The 25,545-nt window shown below is 55.2% G+C and overlaps 1 protein-coding gene across 1 annotated transcript; it reads right to left on the reverse strand.

Annotated features, from left to right (window-relative positions):
• Nucleotides 1-63: 63 nt before the first annotated feature.
• LOC116942146 (uncharacterized) lies at nucleotides 64-19,404 on the reverse strand. Its single transcript, XM_076066945.1, has 4 exons — nucleotides 19,296-19,404; nucleotides 4,437-4,791; nucleotides 2,431-2,852; nucleotides 64-753 (listed from the first exon to the last, which is right to left on the reverse strand). The coding sequence occupies exons 2-4, from the start codon at nucleotides 4,774-4,776 to the stop codon at nucleotides 64-66; spliced, it is 1,452 nt and encodes a 483-aa protein (XP_075923060.1). The 5' UTR covers nucleotides 4,777-4,791; nucleotides 19,296-19,404.
• Between the last annotated feature and the right edge of the window lie 6,141 nt (nucleotides 19,405-25,545).

A 25,545-nucleotide genomic window follows, 5' to 3' on the forward strand; every position in this document is an offset into this window, starting at 1 on the left:
TCTGGTGACGTTTCTGGTTGTCAAGTGACAATGATATTGGTTGCCATGCGAGGATGTCGGTTGTCACATGGAGATGCCGGTTGTCATGGGAGCGCTTGGACACGGCATGAAGGAGCGCGATCGTAACGATGGCGGTCGTGTCCGGACGGTGTCCGGCGAGGTCCTCGGCTCGGCCTCCTGTACCACTTGGGAGGCACCACGTTGCAGGGTCCCCATGACGCGGGGTCCCTGCGTCGAGGGGACCCCTCGTCGCGGGGTCCCCACGTTGCAGGGACCCCTCGTCGCGGGGTCCCTGCGTCGAGGGGACCCCTCGTCGCGGGGACTCTGCTGCGTCGCTGGGACCCTGCGTCGAGGGGACCCCTCGTCGTGGTGACCCCTCGTCGTGGTGACCCCGCATCGAGGGGACCCCTCATCGTGGTGACCCCGCATCGAGGGGACCCCTCGATGTGGGGTCACCACGTTGCAGGGACCCCTCGTCGCGGGGTCCCTGCGTCGAGGGGACTCCTCGTCGAGGGGACTCTGCTGCGTCGAGGGGACCCCTCGTCGTGGTGACCCTGCATCGAGGGGACCCTGCGTCGAGGGGACCCCTCGTCGAGGGGACCCCTTGTCGCTGGGACCCCTCGACGAGGGGACCCCGAGTCCGTTGAGGGCTCTGGCAGTGCGCGGCGAGTCACAAGCGAGACGGGAGCGGCCGCGGTGCTCGCAGCAGTGAGACGCCACACGTGTCACGGGCACGATGACAACAGGATGGCGCTGGCCGTGACACGATGCACAATACTCGCACAGAGCACACGCCGTAGACTACCGCTCCACACTGCGAAGTTACCACGTTGTGTCTGTGTGGCATGCCGTGTGTGTAGCCTTCGCGACACACTGCACGAACCCCGTTGCACGCAACACACAACAGCGTTGGCGGACATTGCATACAAGGCTTAGCACTACACACAGCGCTGGCAGTGAAACTACAAACACCGATACCCTAGTACACGCAGCATACACCTCACACAACACTCTTAACGCAACCCACACGCACACACGCCAGAGGTAACACAAGACAAGCAACGACAAAGATTCCCCGTATAACCTTGAACAGACGTTGAGGCAAGTGCTGTTAGCGAGCACCTATGAAGGCTGGCACTGCACACGAAGGGGGTGTGATGTGACTAGCACCCGCACCAGGCCGCCTTTGTCTCCCCAATCCTGTTTACCACACACTGCACCAAGTACTCATTTTTTTATTCTGAGCCCATCTAGGGGAATGCCCAAGACCCATTCAGTAAATCACCACTGTTATTGTTTGCGAGCGGCAATCAATCACGGGGTTCGAAGTGCAGTGCGCTAACCACTGTGCCACCGCTCCCCGCACACCGATCGCACAAATGCGGTTCTCCGCGTACACCGACGCGCAGGAATATTTCACGAATAAAATTCAACCGTTGTACTTGTGTCTCTGTCTCTCTGAAGGCCGCTTTCCTTCCGCACACCACACCCTCACCACTCACCACATCCTCAACACTCACCACAGCCTCACCACACCACACCCTCAACACTCACCTAACCCTCAACACTCACCACACCCTCACCACACCACTCACCACAACCTCACCACTTACCACACCCTCACCACACCACACCCTCACCACTCACCACACCCTCACCACTCACCACACCCTCACCACACCACACCACTCACCACACCCTCACAACTCACCACACCCTCACCACACCACACCCTCACCACTCACCACACCCTCACCACTCACCATATCCTCACCACTCATCACATCCTCGCCACTCACCACTCACCACACCCTCGCCACTCACCACATCCTCACCACTCACCACACCACACCCTCACCACATCCTCACCACTCACCACTCACCACACCCTCACCACTGAATTTACGGCACGTGCCCATCTTGATTCTGACATTTATTGTCACTCAGAATCTTCCCCCCCACCCCGACTCACCACACCCCTCGCTCCGCCCCCCCACTCACCACACCCCTCGCCCCGCCCCCCAGACTCACCACACCCCTCGCCCCGCCCCCCAGACTCACCACACCCCTCGCCCCGCCCCCCCACTCACCACACCCCTCGCCCCGCCCCCCAGACTCACCACACCCCTCGCCCCGCCCCCCCACGACTCACCACACCCCTCGCCCCGCCCCCCCAGACTTACCACACCCCTCGCCCCGCCCCCCCCGACTCACCACACCCCTCGCCCCGCCCCCCCCGACTCACCACACCCCTCGCCCCGCCCCCCGACTCACCACACCCCCCGCCCCCCCCCGACTCACCACACCCCTCGCCCCGCCCCCCCGACACACCACACCCCTCGCCCCGCCCCTCCACCCCCGACTCACCACACCCCTCGCCCCGCCCCCCCAGACTCACCACACCCCTCGCCCCGCCCCCCCACCCCCCACCACCTCCTCCCTCTCCTCCCAGTCCCTACCCTCCCACTGCCCCCGTCCTTGGCTCCCCGTGCCTCCCGGATTACCTCCCCCCACCATCCGCACCACTTCCCAGGGCCCGACCCCCTCCTCCTCCTCCTCCTCGCACTCTGAGGGCCTCGCTCCCTGCCCCGGCCCATCCACCGAGTAGCGGGGGGCCCCGGCGGCCTCCGCGGCTCCCCCCGGCGCCGGCTCCCGGCACGGGGAGGGCGGCGGCTGCTCCATTAGCTCCTCCTCCTGCTGCTCCACCTGCTGCTGCTGCTCCTCCTCCTGCTGCTGCTGCTCCTGCTGCTCCTGCTGCTCCGTGCGCTGCTGCCCCGGTGCGCTCCTTCGCTCCGGCGATTCCCTGGGTGCCAGTTCCTCCTCTCGCTCCAGCATCCCGCTGCCCTCTTCACCTGCGAGCACGCGCACACACGGGCGCACACGTACACACACGGGCGCACACGTACACACATGTACACACACGTACACACACGTACGCACACGGACAACAATCCCTCGTTTAGCCTTAACAGACTCTTATGGCAAGTGCTGTTAGCGAGCACCAATGAAGGCTGGCACGAGCATGCACACACACGTACACACACACGTACACACACACGTACACACACGTGCACACACACACACGTATGCACACACACACACGTACACGCACGCACACACACGCACACACACGTGCGCACACACGTACACGCATGCACACACACACACGTACACGCACACACGTACACGCGCGCACACACACGCGTGCACACACGCGCGCACACACACGCAAGCACACACACACACGTGCACACACACGTGCACACACGCGCACACACACACGTGCACGCATGCGCGTACACGCACGCACACACGTGCACACACACGTGCACACACACGTGCACGCACACGTGCACGCACGCACACGCACGCACACACATGTGCAGACACGTGCACATGTGTTAGCAGTGACAAAGTGCACGGTGCTTCCTTATCCAGGTCGCGCCGACCACGACCCCCTCACCCTCCACTCGGGACACGAATGACCTCAGACCCCTTTGTAGACTACCCCTGTAACGCCTTCACTCGGGAACTGTCCCAGCACCACCTTGCCCACCCCGGCCCCCAGTCCCTCGCCCTGACGTGCACGTCACCCCCGGAACCCACACCCGACCTCGTCCTGACAGTCTCACAGGAAACGATTTCCACGACCGGAGAAAGTGAGGAGATATTTCGAGAAAGTAGAATTAACGCTGCTGCCGATGTTGGCTTCTGCTCGATGGTGACACCTGCGCTGATCGACGTTACTCAGCTACCCAGGATTGTGGACGTGACGTTACTCAGCTACCCAGGATGCTCGACGTGACGTTACCCAGCTACCCAGGATTGTGGAGGTGACGTTACTCAGCTACCCAGGATTGTGGACGTGATGTTACTCAGCTACTCAGGATGCTGGACGTGACGTTACTCAGCTACCCAGGGTTTGTGGACGTGATGTTACTCAGCTACCCGGGATGCTGAACGTGACGTTACTCAGCTACCCAGGACGCTGGACGTGACGTTACTCAGCTACCCAGGACGCTGGACGTGACGTTACTCAGCTACTCAGGATTGTGGACGTGACGTTACTCAGCTACTCAGGATGGACGTGACGTTACTCAGCTACTCAGGATGGACGGGACGTTACTCAGCTACTCAGGATGGACGGGACGTTACTCAGCTACTCAGGATGCTGGACGTGACGTTACTCAGCTACCCAGGATGCTGGACGTGACGTTACTCAGCTACCCAGGATTGTGGACGTGATGTTTTTGATTCCTCTTGTTCGCAGGGCGTGTCCAGCTGGGTGTGGACAGACACGTGCCACAGCAAACACGCTTGTACATGTACGGCTATCCACTGCTGGATGAGCAATGCAGTGATAGTGATGGGCACCTCATCACTAAACCAACAGAGGTGTCGCGATGATGATGATGATGACGACGACGAGTACACACAGAGTCTCCGGGAGAGTCGGTACGCCGACGAGAGGGAGACCCCGAGCTGCTCGGCGGCTTCGGCGACGGCACGCCGCGGCCCCGGGAGGAGCGGCGTGCCGCGGCGCTCCTCCCCGGGGGTCGCGGCCATCGGCGGGCGGCCCGAGCGGCCCGCGCGGCGGTCGCACACGCTGCCGTGGGCCTCGAACTTGCGCACGACCTTCCAGACGGTCTTGGCCGAGGGCGGGCGCCGCGCGGAGTAGCGGACGGCGAAGGCGCGCCGCGCGGCCTTGAGCGAGCGGCCGCCCTCGTAGTAGGCCCGCACGCAGAACACGCGCTCCGCCACGCTGAGGAACGTCATGGCCGCCCGCGCCGCCTGCACACGGCCGGGGGGAGTGGTGGGAGACGGACACCGGAGTGTAATCAATAACTAATTCCTCGCTGGGTATTTTCCGGAGGGGCCCACCGCAAGGGGAGGAGTTGGTGGCACGTGACTGGTGGTAGTAGTAGTACACCGGATGTGATGCGCCGGGCATTGCATTTGTGTTCAGCCGATATGAAACCCCTGGGGTGCACCGGCGGTGCGGCTAGAGCGATCCCACGTGCCGCCCGGGGCGGGGTGGGGTCGCGATTCCACTCGCGGTGCGCGTCCAAGTGCAACGCGACAGAACTCCCAGAATCCACCAGTAAGTACCCCAATCCACGGGGTACCCAGGGGTCTGCCGTGACCCCCACCCCACCCTGGAATCCACGTTGAGCTGTGGATCGTGACATTCGTGAACGAAAAACAAATCACAAATATCTGGATCTCTTCCCGGGACCAGCCAATTCCTCCCAGAATCCCCAACTTTTCGTAATCACGTTATAATGTTATAATCACGTACTTGTCATATACATACTCAAACCCAGCGCGGTTATTTATGTATTGCCAGTAGGCTGCAGAGGGATTCGCGGAGCTGCAGGGAGAATCACTCTGCTACAGGGAGAATCACTCAGCTACAGGGAGAATCACTCAGCTACAGGGAGAATCACTCAGCTACAGGGAGAATCACTCAGCTACAGGGAAAATCACTCAGCTACAGGGAGAATCACCCAGCTACAGGGAGAATCACCCAGCTACAGGGAGAATCACCCAGCTACAGGGAGAATCACCCAGCTACAGGGAGAATCACCCAGCTACAGGGAGAATCACTCAGCTACAGGGATAATCACTCAGCTACAGGGAGAATCACTCAGCTACAGGGAGAATCACTCAGCTACAGGGATAATCACCCAGCTACAGGGAGAATCACTCAGCTACAGGGAGAATCACTCAGCTACAGGGAGAATCACCCAGCTACAGGGAGAATCACCCAGCTACAGGGAGAATCACCCAGCAACAGGGAGAATCACTCAGCTACAGGGATAATCACCCAGCTACAGGGAGAATCACTCAGCTACAGGGAGAATCACCCAGCTACAGGGAGAATCACTCAGCTGCAGGGAGAATCACCCAGCTACAGGGTGAATCACCCAGCTACAGGGTGAATCACTCAGCTACAGGGAGAATCACTCAGCTACAGGGAGAATCACTCAGCTACAGGGAGAATCACCCAGCTACAGGGAGAATCACCCAGCTACAGGGAGAATCACTCAGCTACAGGGATAATCACTCAGCTACAGGGAGAATCACCCAGCTACAGGGAGAATCACCCAGCTACAGGGAGAATCACTCACCTACAGGGAGAATCACTCAGCTACAGGGAGAATCAGCCAGCTACAGGGAGAATCACCCAGCTACAGGGAGAATCACCCAGCTACAGGGAGAATCACCCAGCTACAGGGAGAATCACCCAGCTACAGGGAGAATCACTCAGCTACAGGGAGAATCACTCAGCTACAGGGAGAATCACTCAGCTACAGGGAGAATCACTCAGCTACAGGGAGAATCACCCAGCTACAGGGAGAATCATTCAGCTACAGGGAGAATCACTCAGCTACAGGGAGAGTCACCCAACTACAGGGAGAATCACCCAGCTACAGGGAGAATCACCCAGCTACAGGGAGAATCACTCAGCTACAGGGAGAATCACCCAGCTACAGGGAGAATCACTCAGCAGGGAGAATCACCCAGCTACAGGGAGAATCACTCAGCTACAGGGAGAATCACCCAGCTCCAGGGAAAATCACTCAGCTACAGGGAGAATCACACAGGTACAGGGAGAATAACTCAGCTACAGGGAGAATCACTCAGCTACAGGGAGAATCACCCAGCTACAGAGAGAATCAATCAGCGACAGGGAGAATCACCCAGCTACAGGGAGAATCACTCAGCTACAGGGAGAATCACTCAGCTACAGGCGGAATCACCCAGCTACAGGAAGAATCACCCAGCTACAGGGAGAATCACTCAGCTACAGGGAGAATCACTCAGCTACAGGGATAATTACTCAGCCACAGGGAGAATCACCCAGCTACAGGGAGAATCACTCAGCTACAGGGAGAATCACCCAGCTACAGGGAGAATCACCCAGCTACAGGGAGAATCACCCAGCTACAGGGAGAATCACTCAGCTACAGGGAGAATCACCCAGCTACAGGGAGAATCACCCAGCTACAGGGAGAATCACTCAGCTACAGGGAGAATCACTCAGCTACAGGGAGAATCACTTAGCTACAGGGAGAATCACTCAGCTACAGAGAGAATCACCCAGCTACAGAGAGAATCACCCAGCAACAGGGAGAATCACCCAGCTACAGAGAGAATCACCCAGCTACAGGGAGAATCACTCAGCTACAGAATCACCCAGCTACAGGGAGAATCACTCAGCTACAGGGAGAATCACCCAGCTACAGGGAGAATCACTCAGCTACAGAGAGAATCACCCAGCTACAGAGAGAATCACCCAGCTACAGAGAGAATCACTCAGCTACAGGGAGAATCACCCAGCTACAGGGAGAATCACTCAGCTACAGAGAGAATCACCCAGCTACAGAGAGAATCACTCACCTACAGGGAGAATCACTCAGCTACAGGGAGAATCACTCAGCTACAGGCAGAATCACCCAGCTACAGGGAGAATCACCCAGCTACAGGGAGAATCACTCAGCTACAGGGAGAATCACTCAGCTACAGGGATAATTATTCAGCTACAGGGAGAATCACCAGCTACAGGGAGAATCACCCAGCTACAGGGAGAATCACTCACCTACAGGAAGAATCACTCAGCTACAGGGAGAATCACCCAGCTACAGGGAGAATCACTCAGCTACAGGGAGAATCACTCAGCTACAGGGAGAATCACCCAGCTACAGGGAGAATCACCCAGCTACAGGGAGAATCACTCAGCTACAGGGAGAATCACTCAGCTACAGGGAGAATCACTTAGCTACAGGGAGAATCACCCAGCTACAGGGAGAATCACCCAGCTACAGGGAGAATCACCCAGCAACAGGGAGAATCACTCAGCTACAGGGATAATCACCCAGCTACAGGGAGAATCACTCAGCTACAGGGAGAATCACCCAGCTACAGGGAGAATCACTCAGGTACAGGGAGAATCACTCAGCTACAGGAAGAATCACTCAGCTACAGGGAGAATCACTCAGCTACAGGGAGAATCACCTAGCTACAGGGAGAATCACTCAGCTACAGGGAGAATCACTCAGCTACAGGGAGAATCACCCAGCTACAGGGAGAATCACCCAGCTACAGGGAGAATCACCCAGCTACAGGGAGAATCACTCAGCTACAGGGAGAATCACCCAGCTACAGGGAGAATCACTCAGCTACAGGGAGAATCACTCAGGTACAGGGAGAATCACTCAGCTACAGGGAGAATCACTCACCTACAGGAAGAATCACTCAGCTACAGGGAGAATCACCCAGCTACAGGGAGAATCACCCAGCTACAGGGAGAATCACCCAGCTACAGAGAGAATCACTCAGCTACAGGGAGAATCACTCAGCTACAGGGAGAATCACTTAGCTACAGGGAGAATCACCCAGCTACAGGGAGAATCACCCAGCTACAGGGAGAATCACCCAGCAACAGAGAGAATCACTCAGCTACAGGGAGAATCACCCAGCTACAGGGAGAATCACCCAGCTACAGGGAGAATCACCCAGCTACAGGGAGAATCACTCAGCTACAGGGAGAATCACTCAGCTACAGGGAGAATCACCCAGCTACAGGGAGAATCACCCAGCTACAGGGAGAATCACTCAGCTACAGGGAGAATCACTCAGCTACAGGGAGAATCACTTAGCTACAGGGAGAATCACCCAGCTACAGGGAGAATCACCCAGCTACAGGGAGAATCACCCAGCAACAGGGAGAATCACTCAGCTACAGGGATAATCACCCAGCTACAGGGAGACTCACTCAGCTACAGGGAGAATCACCCAGCTACAGGGAGAATCACTCAGGTACAGGGAGAATCACTCAGCTACAGGAAGAATCACTCAGCTACAGGGAGAATCACTCAGCTACAGGGAGAATCACCTAGCTACAGGGAGAATCACTCAGCTACAGGGAGAATCACTCAGCTACAGGGAGAATCAACCAGCTACAGGGAGAATCACTCAGCTACAGGGAGAATCACCCAGCTACAGGGAGAATCACTCAGCTACAGGGAGAATCACCCAGCTACAGGGAGAATCACTCAGCTACAGGGAGAATCACTCAGGTACAGGGAGAATCACTCAGCTACAGGGAGAATCACTCAGCTACAGGGAGAATCACCCAGCCACAGGGAGAATCACCCAGCTACAGAGAGAATCACTCAGCTACAGGGAGAATCACTCAGCTACAGGGAGAATCACTCAGCTACAGGGAGAATCACCCAGCTACAGAGAGAATCACTCAGCTACAGGGAGAATCACTCAGCTACAGGGAGAATCACCCAGCTACAGGGAGAATCACTCAGCTACAGAGAGAATCACCCAGCTACAGAGAGAATCACCCAGCTATAGAGAGAATCACCCAGCTACAGAGAGAATCACCCAGCTACAGGGAGAATCACTCAGCTACAGAATCACCCAGCTACAGGGAGAATCACCCAGCTACAGCGAGAATCACCCAGCTACAGGGAGAATCACCCAGCTACAGGGAGAATCACTCAGCTACAGGGAGAATCACTCAGCCACAGGGAGAATCACTTAGCTACAGGGAGAATCACTCAGCTACAGAGAGAATCACCCAGCTACAGAGAGAATCACCCAGCAACAGGGAGAATCACCCAGCTACAGAGAGAATCACCCAGCTACAGGGAGAATCACTCAGCTACAGAATCACCCAGCTACAGGGAGAATCACTCAGCTACAGGGAGAATCACCCAGCTACAGGGAGAATCACTCAGCTACAGAGAGAATCACCCAGCTACAGAGAGAATCACCCAGCTACAGAGAGAATCACTCAGCTACAGGGAGAATCACCCAGCTACAGGGAGAATCACTCAGCTACAGAGAGAATCACCCAGCTACAGAGAGAATCACTCAGCTACAGGGAGAATCACTCAGCTACAGGGAGAATCACTCAGCTACAGGCAGAATCACCCAGCTACAGGGAGAATCACCCAGCTACAGGGAGAATCACTCAGCTACAGGGAGAATCACTCAGCTACAGGGAGAATCACCCAGCTACAGGGAGAATCACCCAGCTACAGGGAGAATCACCCAGCTACAGGGAGAATCACTCAGCTACAGGGAGAATCACCCAGCTACAGGGAGAATCACTCAGCTACAGGGAGAATCACTCAGGTACAGGGAGAATCACTCAGCTACAGGGAGAATCACTCACCTACAGGAAGAATCACTCAGCTACAGGGAGAATCACCCAGCTACAGGGAGAATCACCCAGCTACAGGGAGAATCACCCAGCTACAGAGAGAATCACTCAGCTACAGGGAGAATCACTCAGCTACAGGGAGAATCACTTAGCTACAGGGAGAATCACCCAGCTACAGGGAGAATCACCCAGCTACAGGGAGAATCACCCAGCAACAGAGAGAATCACTCAGCTACAGGGAGAATCACCCAGCTACAGGGAGAATCACCCAGCTACAGGGAGAATCACCCAGCTACAGGGAGAATCACTCAGCTACAGGGAGAATCACTCAGCTACAGGGAGAATCACCCAGCTACAGGGAGAATCACCCAGCTACAGGGAGAATCACTCAGCTACAGGGAGAATCACTCAGCTACAGGGAGAATCACTTAGCTACAGGGAGAATCACCCAGCTACAGGGAGAATCACCCAGCTACAGGGAGAATCACCCAGCAACAGGGAGAATCACTCAGCTACAGGGATAATCACCCAGCTACAGGGAGACTCACTCAGCTACAGGGAGAATCACCCAGCTACAGGGAGAATCACTCAGGTACAGGGAGAATCACTCAGCTACAGGAAGAATCACTCAGCTACAGGGAGAATCACTCAGCTACAGGGAGAATCACCTAGCTACAGGGAGAATCACTCAGCTACAGGGAGAATCACTCAGCTACAGGGAGAATCAACCAGCTACAGGGAGAATCACTCAGCTACAGGGAGAATCACCCAGCTACAGGGAGAATCACTCAGCTACAGGGAGAATCACCCAGCTACAGGGAGAATCACTCAGCTACAGGGAGAATCACTCAGGTACAGGGAGAATCACTCAGCTACAGGGAGAATCACTCAGCTACAGGGAGAATCACCCAGCCACAGGGAGAATCACCCAGCTACAGAGAGAATCACTCAGCTACAGGGAGAATCACTCAGCTACAGGGAGAATCACTCAGCTACAGGGAGAATCACCCAGCTACAGAGAGAATCACTCAGCTACAGGGAGAATCACTCAGCTACAGGGAGAATCACCCAGCTACAGGGAGAATCAATCAGCTACAGAGAGAATCACCCAGCTACAGAGAGAATCACCCAGCTATAGAGAGAATCACCCAGCTACAGAGAGAATCACCCAGCTACAGGGAGAATCACTCAGCTACAGAATCACCCAGCTACAGGGAGAATCACCCAGCTACAGCGAGAATCACCCAGCTACAGGGAGAATCACCCAGCTACAGGGAGAATCACTCAGCTACAGGGAGAATCACTCAGCCACAGGGAGAATCACTTAGCTACAGGGAGAATCACTCAGCTACAGAGAGAATCACCCAGCTACAGAGAGAATCACCCAGCAACAGGGAGAATCACCCAGCTACAGAGAGAATCACCCAGCTACAGGGAGAATCACTCAGCTACAGAATCACCCAGCTACAGGGAGAATCACTCAGCTACAGGGAGAATCACCCAGCTACAGGGAGAATCACTCAGCTACAGAGAGAATCACCCAGCTACAGAGAGAATCACCCAGCTACAGAGAGAATCACTCAGCTACAGGGAGAATCACCCAGCTACAGGGAGAATCACTCAGCTACAGAGAGAATCACCCAGCTACAGAGAGAATCACTCAGCTACAGGGAGAATCACTCAGCTACAGGGAGAATCACTCAGCTACAGGCAGAATCACCCAGCTACAGGGAGAATCACCCAGCTACAGGGAGAATCACTCAGCTACAGGGAGAATCACTCAGCTACAGGGATAATTATTCACCTACAGGGAGAATCACCAGCTACAGGGAGAATCACCCAGCTACAGGGAGAATCACTCACCTACAGGAAGAATCACTCAGCTACAGGGAGAATCACCCAGCTACAGGGAGAATCACTCAGCTACAGGGAGAATCACTCAGCTACAGGGAGAATCACCCAGCTACAGGGAGAATCACCCAGCTACAGGGAGAATCACTCAGCTACAGGGAGAATCACTCAGCTACAGGGAGAATCACTTAGCTACAGGGAGAATCACCCAGCTACAGGGAGAATCACCCAGCTACAGGGAGAATCACCCAGCAACAGGGAGAATCACTCAGCTACAGGGATAATCACCCAGCTACAGGGAGAATCACTCAGCTACAGGGAGAATCACCCAGCTACAGGGAGAATCACTCAGGTACAGGGAGAATCACTCAGCTACAGGAAGAATCACTCAGCTACAGGGAGAATCACTCAGCTACAGGGAGAATCACCTAGCTACAGGGAGAATCACTCAGCTACAGGGAGAATCACTCAGCTACAGGGAGAATCACCCAGCTACAGGGAGAATCACCCAGCTACAGGGAGAATCACCCAGCTACAGGGAGAATCACTCAGCTACAGGGAGAATCACCCAGCTACAGGGAGAATCACTCAGCTACAGGGAGAATCACTCAGGTACAGGGAGAATCACTCAGCTACAGGGAGAATCACTCACCTACAGGAAGAATCACTCAGCTACAGGGAGAATCACCCAGCTACAGGGAGAATCACCCAGCTACAGGGAGAATCACCCAGCTACAGGGAGAATCACTCAGCTACAGGGAGAATCACTCAGCTACAGGGAGAATCACTTAGCTACAGGGAGAATCACCCAGCTACAGGGAGAATCACCCAGCTACAGGGAGAATCACCCAGCAACAGAGAGAATCACTCAGCTACAGGGAGAATCACCCAGCTACAGGGAGAATCACCCAGCTACAGGGAGAATCACCCAGCTACAGGGAGAATCACTCAGCTACAGGGAGAATCACTCAGCTACAGGGAGAATCACCCAGCTACAGGGAGAATCACCCAGCTACAGGGAGAATCACTCAGCTACAGGGAGAATCACTCAGCTACAGGGAGAATCACTTAGCTACAGGGAGAATCACCCAGCTACAGGGAGAATCACCCAGCTACAGGGAGAATCACCCAGCAACAGGGAGAATCACTCAGCTACAGGGATAATCACCCAGCTACAGGGAGAATCACTCAGCTACAGGGAGAATCACCCAGCTACAGGGAGAATCACCCAGCTACAGGGAGAATCACTCAGCTACAGGGAGAATCACCCAGCTACAGGGAGAATCACTCAGCTACAGGGAGAATCACTCAGGTACAGGGAGAATCACTCAGCTACAGGGAGAATCACTCAGCTACAGGGAGAATCACCCAGCTACAGGGAGAATCACCCAGCTACAGAGAGAATCACTCAGCTACAGGGAGAATCCCTCAGCTACAGGGAGAATCACTCAGCTACAGGGAGAATCACCCAGCTACAGAGAGAATCACTCAGCTACAGGGAGAATCACTCAGCTACAGGGAGAATCACCCAGCTACAGGGAGAATCACTCAGCTACAGAGAGAATCACCCAGCTACAGAGAGAATCACCCAGCTATAGAGAGAATCACCCAGCTACAGAGAGAATCACCCAGCTACAGGGAGAATCACTCAGCTACAGAATCACCCAGCTACAGGGAGAATCACCCAGCTACAGGGAGAATCACCCAGCTACAGGGAGAATCACCCAGCTACAGAGAGAATCACTCAGCTACAGGGAGAATCACCCAGCTACAGAGATAATCACCCAGCTACAGGGAGAATCACCCAGCTACAGGGAGAATCACTCAGCTACAGGGAGAATCACTCAGCTACAGGCAGAATCACCCAGCTACAGGGAGAATCACCCAGCTACAGGGAGAATCACTCAGCTACAGGGAGAATCACTCAGCTACAGGGATAATTATTCACCTACAGGGAGAATCACCAGCTACAGGGAGAATCACCCAGCTACAGGGAGAATCACTCACCTACAGGAAGAATCACTCAGCTACAGGGAGAATCACCCAGCTACAGGGAGAATCACTCAGCTACAGGGAGAATCACTCAGCTACAGGGAGAATCACCCAGCTACAGGGAGAATCACCCAGCTACAGGGAGAATCACTCAGCTACAGGGAGAATCACTCAGCTACAGGGAGAATCACTTAGCTACAGGGAGAATCACCCAGCTACAGGGAGAATCACCCAGCTACAGGGAGAATCACCCAGCAACAGGGAGAATCACTCAGCTACAGGGATAATCACCCAGCTACAGGGAGAATCACTCAGCTACAGGGAGAATCACCCAGCTACAGGGAGAATCACTCAGGTACAGGGAGAATCACTCAGCTACAGGAAGAATCACTCAGCTACAGGGAGAATCACTCAGCTACAGGGAGAATCACCTAGCTACAGGGAGAATCACTCAGCTACAGGGAGAATCACTCAGCTACAGGGAGAATCACCCAGCTACAGGGAGAATCACCCAGCTACAGGGAGAATCACCCAGCTACAGGGAGAATCACTCAGCTACAGGGAGAATCACCCAGCTACAGGGAGAATCACTCAGCTACAGGGAGAATCACTCAGGTACAGGGAGAATCACTCAGCTACAGGGAGAATCACTCACCTACAGGAAGAATCACTCAGCTACAGGGAGAATCACCCAGCTACAGGGAGAATCACCCAGCTACAGGGAGAATCACCCAGCTACAGGGAGAATCACTCAGCTACAGGGAGAATCACTCAGCTACAGGGAGAATCACTTAGCTACAGGGAGAATCACCCAGCTACAGGGAGAATCACCCAGCTACAGGGAGAATCACCCAGCAACAGAGAGAATCACTCAGCTACAGGGAGAATCACCCAGCTACAGGGAGAATCACCCAGCTACAGGGAGAATCACCCAGCTACAGGGAGAATCACTCAGCTACAGGGAGAATCACTCAGCTACAGGGAGAATCACCCAGCTACAGGGAGAATCACCCAGCTACAGGGAGAATCACTCAGCTACAGGGAGAATCACTCAGCTACAGGGAGAATCACTTAGCTACAGGGAGAATCACCCAGCTACAGGGAGAATCACCCAGCTACAGGGAGAATCACCCAGCAACAGGGAGAATCACTCAGCTACAGGGATAATCACCCAGCTACAGGGAGAATCACTCAGCTACAGGGAGAATCACCCAGCTACAGGGAGAATCACCCAGCTACAGGGAGAATCACTCAGCTACAGGGAGAATCACCCAGCTACAGGGAGAATCACTCAGCTACAGGGAGAATCACTCAGGTACAGGGAGAATCACTCAGCTACAGGGAGAATCACTCAGCTACAGGGAGAATCACCCAGCTACAGGGAGAATCACCCAGCTACAGAGAGAATCACTCAGCTACAGGGAGAATCCCTCAGCTACAGGGAGAATCACTCAGCTACAGGGAGAATCACCCAGCTACAGAGAGAATCACTCAGCTACAGGGAGAATCACTCAGCTACAGGGAGAATCACCCAGCTACAGGGAGAATCACTCAGCTACAGAGAGAATCACCCAGCTACAGAGAGAATCACCCAGCTATAGAGAGAATCACCCAGCTACAGAGAGAATCACCCAGCTACAGGGAGAATCACTCAGCTACAGAATCACCCAGCTACAGGGAGAATCACCCAGCTACAGGGAGAATCACCCAGCTACAGGGAGAATCACCCAGCTACAGAGAGAATCACTCAGCTACAGGGAGAATCACCCAGCTACAGAGATAATCACCCAGCTACAGGGAGAATCACCCAGCTACAGGGAGAATCACCCAGCTACAGAGAGAATCACTCAGCTACAGGGAGAATCACCCAGCTACAGGGAGAATCACCCAGCTACAGGGAGAATCACCCAGCTACAGAGAGAATCACTCAGCTACAGGGAGAATCACCCAGCTACAGAGATAATCACCCAGCTACAGGGAGAATCACCCAGCTACAGGGAGAATCACCCAGCTACAGGGAGAATCACCCAGCTACAGGGAGAATCACCCAGCTACAGGGAGAATCACCCAGCTACAGGGAGAATCACCCAGCTACAGAGAGAATCACTCAGCTACAGGGAGAATCACCCAGCTACAGAGAGAATCACTCAGCTACAGGGATAATCACCCAGCTACAGGGAGAATCACTCAGCTACAGGGAGAATCACTCAGCTACAGAGAGAATCACTCAGCTACAGGGAGAATCACCCAGCTACAGGGAGAATCACTCAGCTACAGGGAGAATCACCCAGCTACAGAGAGAATCACTCAGCTACAGGGAGAATCACCCAGCTACAGAGAGAATCACTCAGCTACAGGGAGAATCACCCAGCTACAGAGATAATAGATTCCTAACGTTGGAGACTGGACGCACGTGTGATGAGGATGGAGTTTAATGCGCGGGCCACGTGGGGCCCACGCTCCACCGGCTCAGTACGGTCCAACCCGCACGCTCCCACAGGAACACAGATCCCCGCGTAGCCTCTGACAGGCCGTTGGGACGAGTGTTGTGGGCCGAGTGTTGTGGAGGAGTGTTGTGGGCGAGTGTTGTGGGACGAGTGTTGTGGGCCGAGTGTTGTGGGCGAGTGTTGTGGGACGAGTGTTGTGGACGAGTGTTGTGGGCGAGTGTTGTGGGACGAGCGAGTGTTGTGGACGAGTGTTGTGGGACGAGTGTTGTGGACGAGTGTTGTGGGCGAGTGTTGTGGGACGAGTGTTGTTGGCCGAGTGTTGTGGACGAGTGTTGTGGGACGAGTGTTGTGGGCGAGTGTTGTTGGCCGAGTGTTGTGGACGAGTGTTGTGGGGCGAGTGTTGTGGGCGAGTGTTGTGGGACGAGTGTTGTGGACGAGTGTTGTGGGACGAGTGTTGTGGGACGAGTGTTGTGGGACGAGTGTTGTGGGCGAGTGTTCTGGACGAGTGTTGTGGGCCGAGTGTTCGGGACGAGTGTTGTTGGCCGAGTGTTGTGGACGAGTGTTGTGGGACGAGTGTTGTGGGACGAGTGTTGTGGGCGAGTGTTCTGGACGAGTGTTGTGGGACGAGTGTTGTGGGCGAGTGTTGTGGGCGAGTGTTGTGGGGCGAGTGTTGTGGGCCGAGTGTTGTGGGCCGAGTGTTGTGGGCCGAGTGTTGTGGGCCGAGTGTTGTGGGCCGAGTGTTGTGGGCGAGTGTTGTGGGCCGAGTGTTGTGGGCCGAGTGTTGTGGGACGAGTGTTGTGGGCGAGTGTTCTGGACGAGTGTTGTGGACGAGTGTTGTGGACGAGTGTTCTGGACGAGTGTTGTGGGACGAGTGTTGTGGGACGAGTGTTGTGGACGAGTGTTCTGAACGAGTGTTGTGGGACGAGTGTTGTGGACGAGTGTTGTGGACGAGTGTTGTGGGCGAGTGTTCTGGACGAGTGTTGTGGACGAGTGTTGTGGGCGAGTGTTGTGGAGGAGTGTTGTGGACGAGTGTTGTGGGACGAGTGTTGTGGGCCGAGTGTTGTGGGCCGAGTGTTGTGGAGGAGTGTTGTGGACGAGTGTTGTGGGCCGAGTGTTGTGGGCCGAGTGTTGTGGACGAGTGTTGTGGAGGAGTGTTGTGGACGAGTGTTGTGGGACGAGTGTTGTGGAGGAGTGTTGTGGACGAGTGTTGTGGGCGAGTGTTCTGGACGAGTGTTGTGGGACGAGCGAGTGTTGTGGACGAGTGTTGTGGGTCGAGTGTTGTGGGCGAGTGTTGTGGGTCGAGTGTTGTGGGACGAGTGTTGTGGAGGAGTGTTGTGGGTCGAGTGTTGTGGACGAGTGTTGTGGACGAGTGTTGTGGGACGAGTGTTGTGGACGAGTGTTGTGGACGAGTGTTGTGGACGAGTGTTGTGGGCGAGTGTTGTGGGACGAGTGTTGTGGGCCGAGTGTTGTGGGACGAGTGTTGTGGGCGAGTGTTGTGGGCGAGTGTTGTGGGCGAGTGTTGTGGACGAGTGTTGTGGGACGAGTGTTGTGGGCGAGTGTTGTGGGCGAGTGTTGTGGGGCGAGTGTTGTGGACGAGTGTTGTGGGACGAGTGTTGTGGGGCGAGTGTTGTGGACGAGTGTTGTGGACGAGTGTTGTGGACGAGTGTTGTGGGACGAGCGAGTGTTGTGGACGAGTGTTGTGGGCGAGTGTTGTGGGCGAGTGTTGTGGACGAGTGTTGTGGGACGAGTGTTGTGGGCGAGTGTTGTGGAACGAGTGTTGTGGGACGAGTGTTGTGGGACGAGTGTTGTGGAGGAGTGTTGTGGGACGAGTGTTGTGGGGCGAGTGTTGTGGGCGAGTGTTGTGGACGAGTGTTGTGGGCGAGTGTTGTGGGCGAGTGTTGTGGAGGAGTGTTGTGGGGCGAGTGTTGTGGGCGAGTGTTGTGGACGAGTGGTGGGACGAGTGTTGTGGGCGAGTGTTGTGGAGGAGTGTTGTGGAGGAGTGTTGTGGACGAGTGTTGTGGGACGAGTTTGTGGACGAGTGTTGTGGGCGAGTGTTGTGGACGAGTGTTGTGGACGAGTGTTGTGGAGGAGTGTTGTGGGACGAGTGTTGTGGGCGAGTGTTGTGGACGAGTGTTGTGGGACGAGTGTTGTGGGCGAGTGTTGTGGACGAGTGTTGTGGGACGAGTGTTGTGGGACGAGTGTTGTGGGACAAGTGTTGTGGACGAGTGTTGTGGAGGAGTGTTGTGGGACGAGTGTTGTGGACGAGTGTTGTGGGCGAGTGGCGCCTGAGGCCCACACCGGTGCACCTAATAGGGGGTTGGGGGGCCTGATTTTTACGGCCGAGTAGACCTAATGGAGGCCCAGAACCGGTTCAGGGTCGCCGGGTCCGCAGCGCAGGAGTAGAACCACTGCACTACCGCTCCCTGTACGCGCAGTGCACGACGGGGTGGTGCGGTCAGAGAACCACTACGCCCGGCCGCCTTTGTCTCTCCCGCGTACTCAACGTTCACGGCACGCGCAACCCCCTCTAGGCATTCCAGCCAGCTGTCAACCCATTACGGTGGTGGTAGTCCCGTGTGTGTGTGCGTGTGTGTGTGTACGTGTGTGTATGTGTGCTCGCTAGCGGCTCTTGCCCCTACAGTCTGTTAAGGCTATACGGGGGATCTTTGTCTTTGTGAACTTTCGCGGCCCCCCCCACCAAGGAAGTCGCCGCCTCCACTGCCATGACCGCGAGGCCGCCAGTGAACGCGGGGACTAAGGCGGCCACCGGCCCCGGCCCCGGCAGGACGGGGCCGGGCCGCCGCGGCGAGGGGGACACGGACCTCGCCTCGGGTGGGGGTAGCGCTGCAGGCCCGGTGCGGTGGGCAGGAGGCGAGGCGCGTCCAGCAGTGGAGAGAGCGCGGCGGAGACGCCGGCGGCCACCTGCAGCCTTGGTCTGGCCACGACGGCCCGCGCGACCTCCGACCTCACGCGGCTCGCGCCACGTGACTCAGGCCGTGACGTCACGCGTCGCGAGCTGCCGCCCCCCCCGCTCACCCCTCCCCTCTCACCCCCCCCCTCTCACTCCCCCCCTCTCACCCCCCCCCTCACCCCCCCCCCCGCTCACCCCCCCCCGCTCACCCCCCCCGCTCACCCCCCCCCGCTCACCCCCCCCCGCTCACCCCCCCCCGCTCACCCCCCCCCCGCTCACCCCCCCCCCCGCTCACCCCCCCCCCCGCTCACCCCCCCCCCGCTCACCCCCCCCCCCGCTCACCCCCCCCCCGCTCACCCCCCCCCCGCTCACCCCCCCCCCCGCTCACCCCCCCCCCCGCTCACCCCCCCCCCCGCTCACCCCCCCCCCCGCTCACCCCCCCCCCCGCTCACCCCCCCCCGCTCACCCCCCCCCCGCTCACCCCCCCCCCCGCTCAGCCCCCTCACCCCCCCCGTTCTCTCCCTTTGACAGGCAACGCCGCCATTGTAAATAGGCGAGGAATCGATTACTGGGATATGAAAACCGATTACTCTCTGGTGAAATGTCGTGCATTAAATTGGTGGAATCGATTAGTCAAAAGAGCTGGCGCAATCGATTAATACATTGAACTGTTGAAATCGATTATGGAATAATCGATTGGCGTGCTAAACCGGTGTGATATTTTCTTCGATTTCCGCTGATACTGTGTCTTGTCCATCAGTAGTATTGATTAACTATTGTCCATCAGTAGTATTGATTAACTATTGTCCATCAATGGTTTAGAAACTCAGCGCGCTCCTCAATAACAATAGTGCGCGCGTAGCCTTCTAGTGAAAACTGTACAATCGGCGACGTTTTGGGCAATGGCCCTTCAACTTATGCGCTGCGAAAGGCCATTCCCGAAACGTCGCCTGTTTGTGTAATTTTAATCCCGCGCGCGGCGTTGTTGGAGTCTTTAGCGATGATTATTACGACTTTGTGTCACGTGTCTAATGGTGACAACCCCCTCCCAGGGCCCCCCCTCCCAGGGCCCCCCCCCCCCCCCCCCCCGTGAAGTGCCCCTCGCTAATGAGGCCGCGCCGCTCGCTCCTCATTAGCGAGCGGGACGTGGCGCCCAGACCCCCCCCCCCGACTCCATTCACGAACACAACCCGCCCCCTCCCTCCCGGCGGGGAGCCCAGGAGAAAGGGGATAGAGGTGGGCCCCCCCCCCGGGCCCACCCCCCCCACCGGGCCCCCCCCCCCCCACCCACCACGTAGACCCCTCCCGGGGTCCGTGACCCCGTGGCTCGGGGAGTCGAGGTTCGCATGGCGTCACTGGGGAGCTATGGTGGCACTGCACACACCTGTACACACCTGTACACACCTGTACACACCTGCACACACCTGCACACACCTGTACATTCACACACTCACCTGTACACACCTGTACACACCTGCACCCACCTGCACACACCTGTACACACCTGCACACACCTGTACACACCTGTACACACCTGCACACACCTGCACACACCTGTACACACCTGTACACACCTGCACACACCTGTACACACCTGCACACACCTGTACACACCTGCACACACCTGCACACACCTGCACACACTTGCACACACCTGTACATTCACACACTCACCTGTACACACCTGTACACACCTGCACACACCTGTACACACCTGTGCATTCACACACTCACCTGTACGCACCTGTGCATTCACACACACTATCACACGCATAAACAAATACCTGTGCATACCATCACAACCATACATCTACACACATACATGTGGGTTCATCAATGCATCGGTGGACGGATGAGTAAATGAATGAGTAGATGTGTGAGTGAATGGTTGAGTAGGTGGGTGGGTGTAGGGTGAATGAATGAGTTGGTAAGTGGGTGGTGCGGTGATGCTTGTGCAGCTAAGTGGGTGAGTGAATGAGTGTGTGAATGAGTGTGTAGGCGAGCGAGTAACTGTAGGTGAGTGAATGAGTGTGTGAATGAGTGTGTAGGCGAGCGAGTGACTGTGTAGGTGAGTGAATGAGTGTGTGAATGAGTGTGTAGGCGAGCGAGTAACTGTAGGTGAGTGAATAAGTGTGTGAATGAGTGTGTAGGCGAGCGAGTGACTGTGTAGGTGAGTGAATTAGTGTGTGAATGAGTGTGTAGGCGAGCGAGTGACTGTGTAGGTGAGTGAATGAGTGTGTGAATGAGTGACTGTGTAGGTGAGTGTGTGAATGAGTGACTGTGTAGGTGAGTGTGTGAATGAGTGACTGTGTAGGTGAGTGTGTGAATGAGTGACTGTGTAGGTGAGTGAATGATTGTGTGAATGAGTGTGTAGGCGAGCAAGTGACTGTGTAGGTGAGTGAATGAGTGTGCGAATGAGTGACTGTGTAGGTGAGTGAATGATTGTGAAGGAGTGTGTAGGCGAGCGAGTGACTGTGTAGGTGAGTGAATTAGTGTGTGAATGAGTGTGTAGGCGAGCAAGTGACTGTGTAGGTGAGTGAATGAGTGTGAATGAGTGACTGTGTAGGCAACTCTGTCGTGGACAGCGCTGTGGGGGGAGATCCAATTTTGATTGGCTCCTCCCCTCATGGCATATGTGTCCACCACAGGGGCTAAACGGGGGCTCTGGACGGGTGCGAGGGGCTGGTAACCCCTCCACCTTCAATTAATTACCACGAAACTACGAATTACACTTCACGTGGCCTCAGGGTGCACATAGCCTGGCACAAGCGTCGTGGTGACGTCACCGCCACTTAGTGGCGAATAGCGGTTGTTGTTGTTGTTGTGTAGGTGAGTGAATGAGTGTGTGAATGAGTGTGTAGGCGAGCAAGTGACTGTGTAGGTGAGTGAATGAGTGTGAATGAGTGACTGTGTAGGTGAGTCAATGAATGTGTAGGCGAGCGAGTGACTGTGTAGGTGAGTGAATGAGTGTGAATGAGTGACTATGTAGGTGAGTGAATGAGTGTGTGAATGAGTGACTGTGTAGGTGAGTGAATGAGTGTGTGCATGAGTGACTGTGTAAGTGAGTGAATGATTGTGTGAATGAGTGACTGTGTAGGTGAGTGAATGAGTGTGCATGAGTGACTGTGTAGGTCAGTGAATGAGTGTGAATGAGTGACTGTGTAGGTGGGTGAATGAGTGTGTGAATGAGTGACCGTGTAGGTCAGTGAATGAGTGTGTGAATGAGTGACTGTGTAGGTGAGTGAATGAGTGTGTGAATGAGTGACTGTGTAGGTGAGTGTGTGAATGAGTGACTGTGTAGGTGAGTGAATGAGTGTGTGAATGAGTGACTGTGTAGGTGAGTGAATGAGTGTGTGAATGAGTGACTGTGTAGGTGAGTGAATAAGTGTGTGAATGAGTGACTGTGTAGGTGAGTGAATGAGTGACTGTGTAGGTGAGTGAATGAGTGTGTGAATGAGTGACTGTGTAGGTGAGTGAATGAGTGTGTGAATGAGTGACTGTGTAGGTGAGTGAATGAGTGACTGTGTAGGTGAGTGAATGAGTGACTGTGTAGGTGAGTGAATGAGTGTGTGGATGAGTGACTGTGTAGGTGAGTGAACGAGTGTGTGAATGAGTGACTGTGTAGGTGAGTGAATGAGTGACTGTGTAGGTGAGTGAATGAGTGACTGTGTAGGTGAGTGAATGAGTGACTGTGTAGGTGAGTGAATAAGTGACTGTGTAGGTAAGTGAATGAGTGTGTGAATGAGTGACTGTGTAGGTGAGTGAATGAGTGACTGTGTAGGTGAGTGAATGAGTGACTGTGTAGGTGAGTGAATGAGTGACTGTGTAGGTGAGTGAATGAGTGACTGTGTAGGTGAGTGAATGAATGTGTGAATGAGTGACTGTGTAGGTGAGTGAATGAGTGTGCGGATGAGTGACTGTGTAGGTGAGTGAATGAGTGACTGTGTAGGTGAGTGAATGAGTGACTGTGTAGGTGAGTGAATGAGTGTGTGAATGAGTGACTGTGTAGGTGAGTGAATGAGTGTGTGAATGAGTGACTGTGTAGGTGAGTGAATGAGTGTGTGAATGAGTGACTGTGTAGGTGAGTGAATGAGTGACTGTGTAGGTGAGTGAATGAGTGACTGTGTAGGTGAGTGAATGAGTGACTGTGTAGGTGAGTGAATGAGTGTGTGGATGAGTGACTGTGTAGGTGAGTGAATGAGTGACTGTGTAGGTGAGTGAATGAGTGTGTGAATGAGTGACTGTGTAGGTGAGTGAATGAGTGTGTGGATGAGTGACTGTGTAGGTGAGTGAATGAGTGACTGTGTAGGTGAGTGAATGAGTGACTGTGTAGGTGAGTGAATGAGTGTGTGAATGAGTGACTGTGTAGGTGAGTGAATGAGTGTGTGAATGAGTGACTGTGTAGGTGAGTGAATGAGTGTGTGAATGAGTGACTGTGTAGGTGAGTGAATGAGTGACTGTGTAGGTGAGTGAATGAGTGACTGTGTAGGTGAGTGAATGAGTGACTGTGTAGGTGAGTGAATGAGTGTGTGGATGAGTGACTGTGTAGGTGAGTGAATGAGTGACTGTGTAGGTGAGTGAATGAGTGTGTGAATGAGTGACTGTGTAGGTGAGTGAATTAGTGTGCGAATGAGTGACTGTGTAGGTGAGTGAATGAGTGTGTGAATGAGTGACTGTGTAGGTGAGTGAATGAGTGTGTGGATGAGTGACTGTGTAGGTGAGTGAATGAGTGACTGTGTAGGTGAGTGAATGAGTGACTGTGTAGGTGAGTGAATGAGTGACTGTGTAGGTGAGTGAATGAGTGACTGTGTAGGTGAGTGAATGAGTGTGTGAATGAGTGACTGTGTAGGTGAGTGAATGAAGTAGGTGGACGAGTTCAGTGGGCGTGTCGTGGAGGTGTGCGCATCACGTGGTTTGTCTTTGCGAGGGGGAGCTGCGAGTGCGCCGAGGGGAAGGGAGAGTAGGGGGCGGGGTTGGGATTGAGGGGGGTGGGGGAGGGGCTGATGGTGGGGGGTGGGGCTGGTGGTGGGGGGTGGGGGAGGGGCTGATGGTGGGGGCTAATGGTGGGGGAGGGGCTGGTGGTGGGGGGTGGGGCTGATGGTGGGGGGTGGGACTCATTAGTAGCGCAGCGCAGTCATTAGCGGCGCTTTGTGTTGCGGGTTCGGGGCGGGTGGGGAGGGGTGGGGAGGGGTGGGGGTGCCGTGGTTGGGGGTGCCGTGGTTGGGGGTCGGCGGGCAGGCTTGGTCCAAGCCGGGGTCACCCAGAGGGAACGGGGCGGTCCGGGTGTGGGCCCGCGTGGTGAGTGCGTGGGTGAGCGAGGCACCACGGACCCAGGTGAGGGCACGCAGGTGTGAAGACGATGACGTGTTCCCTAAAGCCCCGACTGGACACGCAGCCCCAACAGTGAACCCAACTCTCGCTGTAACCTCGAAGGCCATGATTCGCGTGGGAAATTTCAGAGCAAACACTGCCGGCAATCGTCACTGCCACTGTGGCAAGCCTCGCATTGCTCCCCAAATCTGAACAATTCTGATTCAAGCTGCAAACCCTTCGACTGTGCGTGGGAGCTGCAACTAGACGCCGCGGTGGAGAGACGTTCACTCCCTCGCCTGGTAAGCAGGAGGTTCCTGGGTTCGATCCCGACCCTGACGCCTGCTGTACATTTGGACTTTGCTCGGTCTCCCCGTGGTCGTGTGGATTTTTCTCCGAGCCCTCTGGTTTTTCTCGACATTTAGAACCAACATCACGCGTTTAGAGTATGTTGCTGCTATACATTCCCACGTGATGAGCCACTTCGTTGCGCTATCATTTGTGGCCAGGTCGCTTCTGAAAAGGCTCAGTGGGCCTCACCTTGCTAAACAATTAAACGTCCAATCAGATCGGAGACGGAGCAACACGTGACTGCCTAATGTCGTCAGGCTTACTTCATTTGAAGCAAATTGTGGCTTCCAAAATCCAGCTCGAATGGGATCTGCACGGATGGCAGAGACAGCTTCTGATTGTTTGTCGAGTAACTCAGGTACCGTGTGGCTGGCTAATCGACCAGTCACTCATTAGTCACCTAATGAGTGACTGGTACTTGGCCTACCGCATCCATAATGAACCAGCCACGAGTACGGTGCGAGCTCTACCCCATCACAAATCACGAGGTTAACTCACAA

Source organism: Petromyzon marinus, chromosome 13 (genome assembly GCF_048934315.1).
Source record: "Petromyzon marinus isolate PM22_M1 ecotype Great Lakes invasive population chromosome 13, UKy_Petmar_22M1.pri1.0, whole genome shotgun sequence".
NCBI classification, from domain to species: Eukaryota; Metazoa; Chordata; class Hyperoartia; order Petromyzontiformes; family Petromyzontidae; genus Petromyzon; species Petromyzon marinus.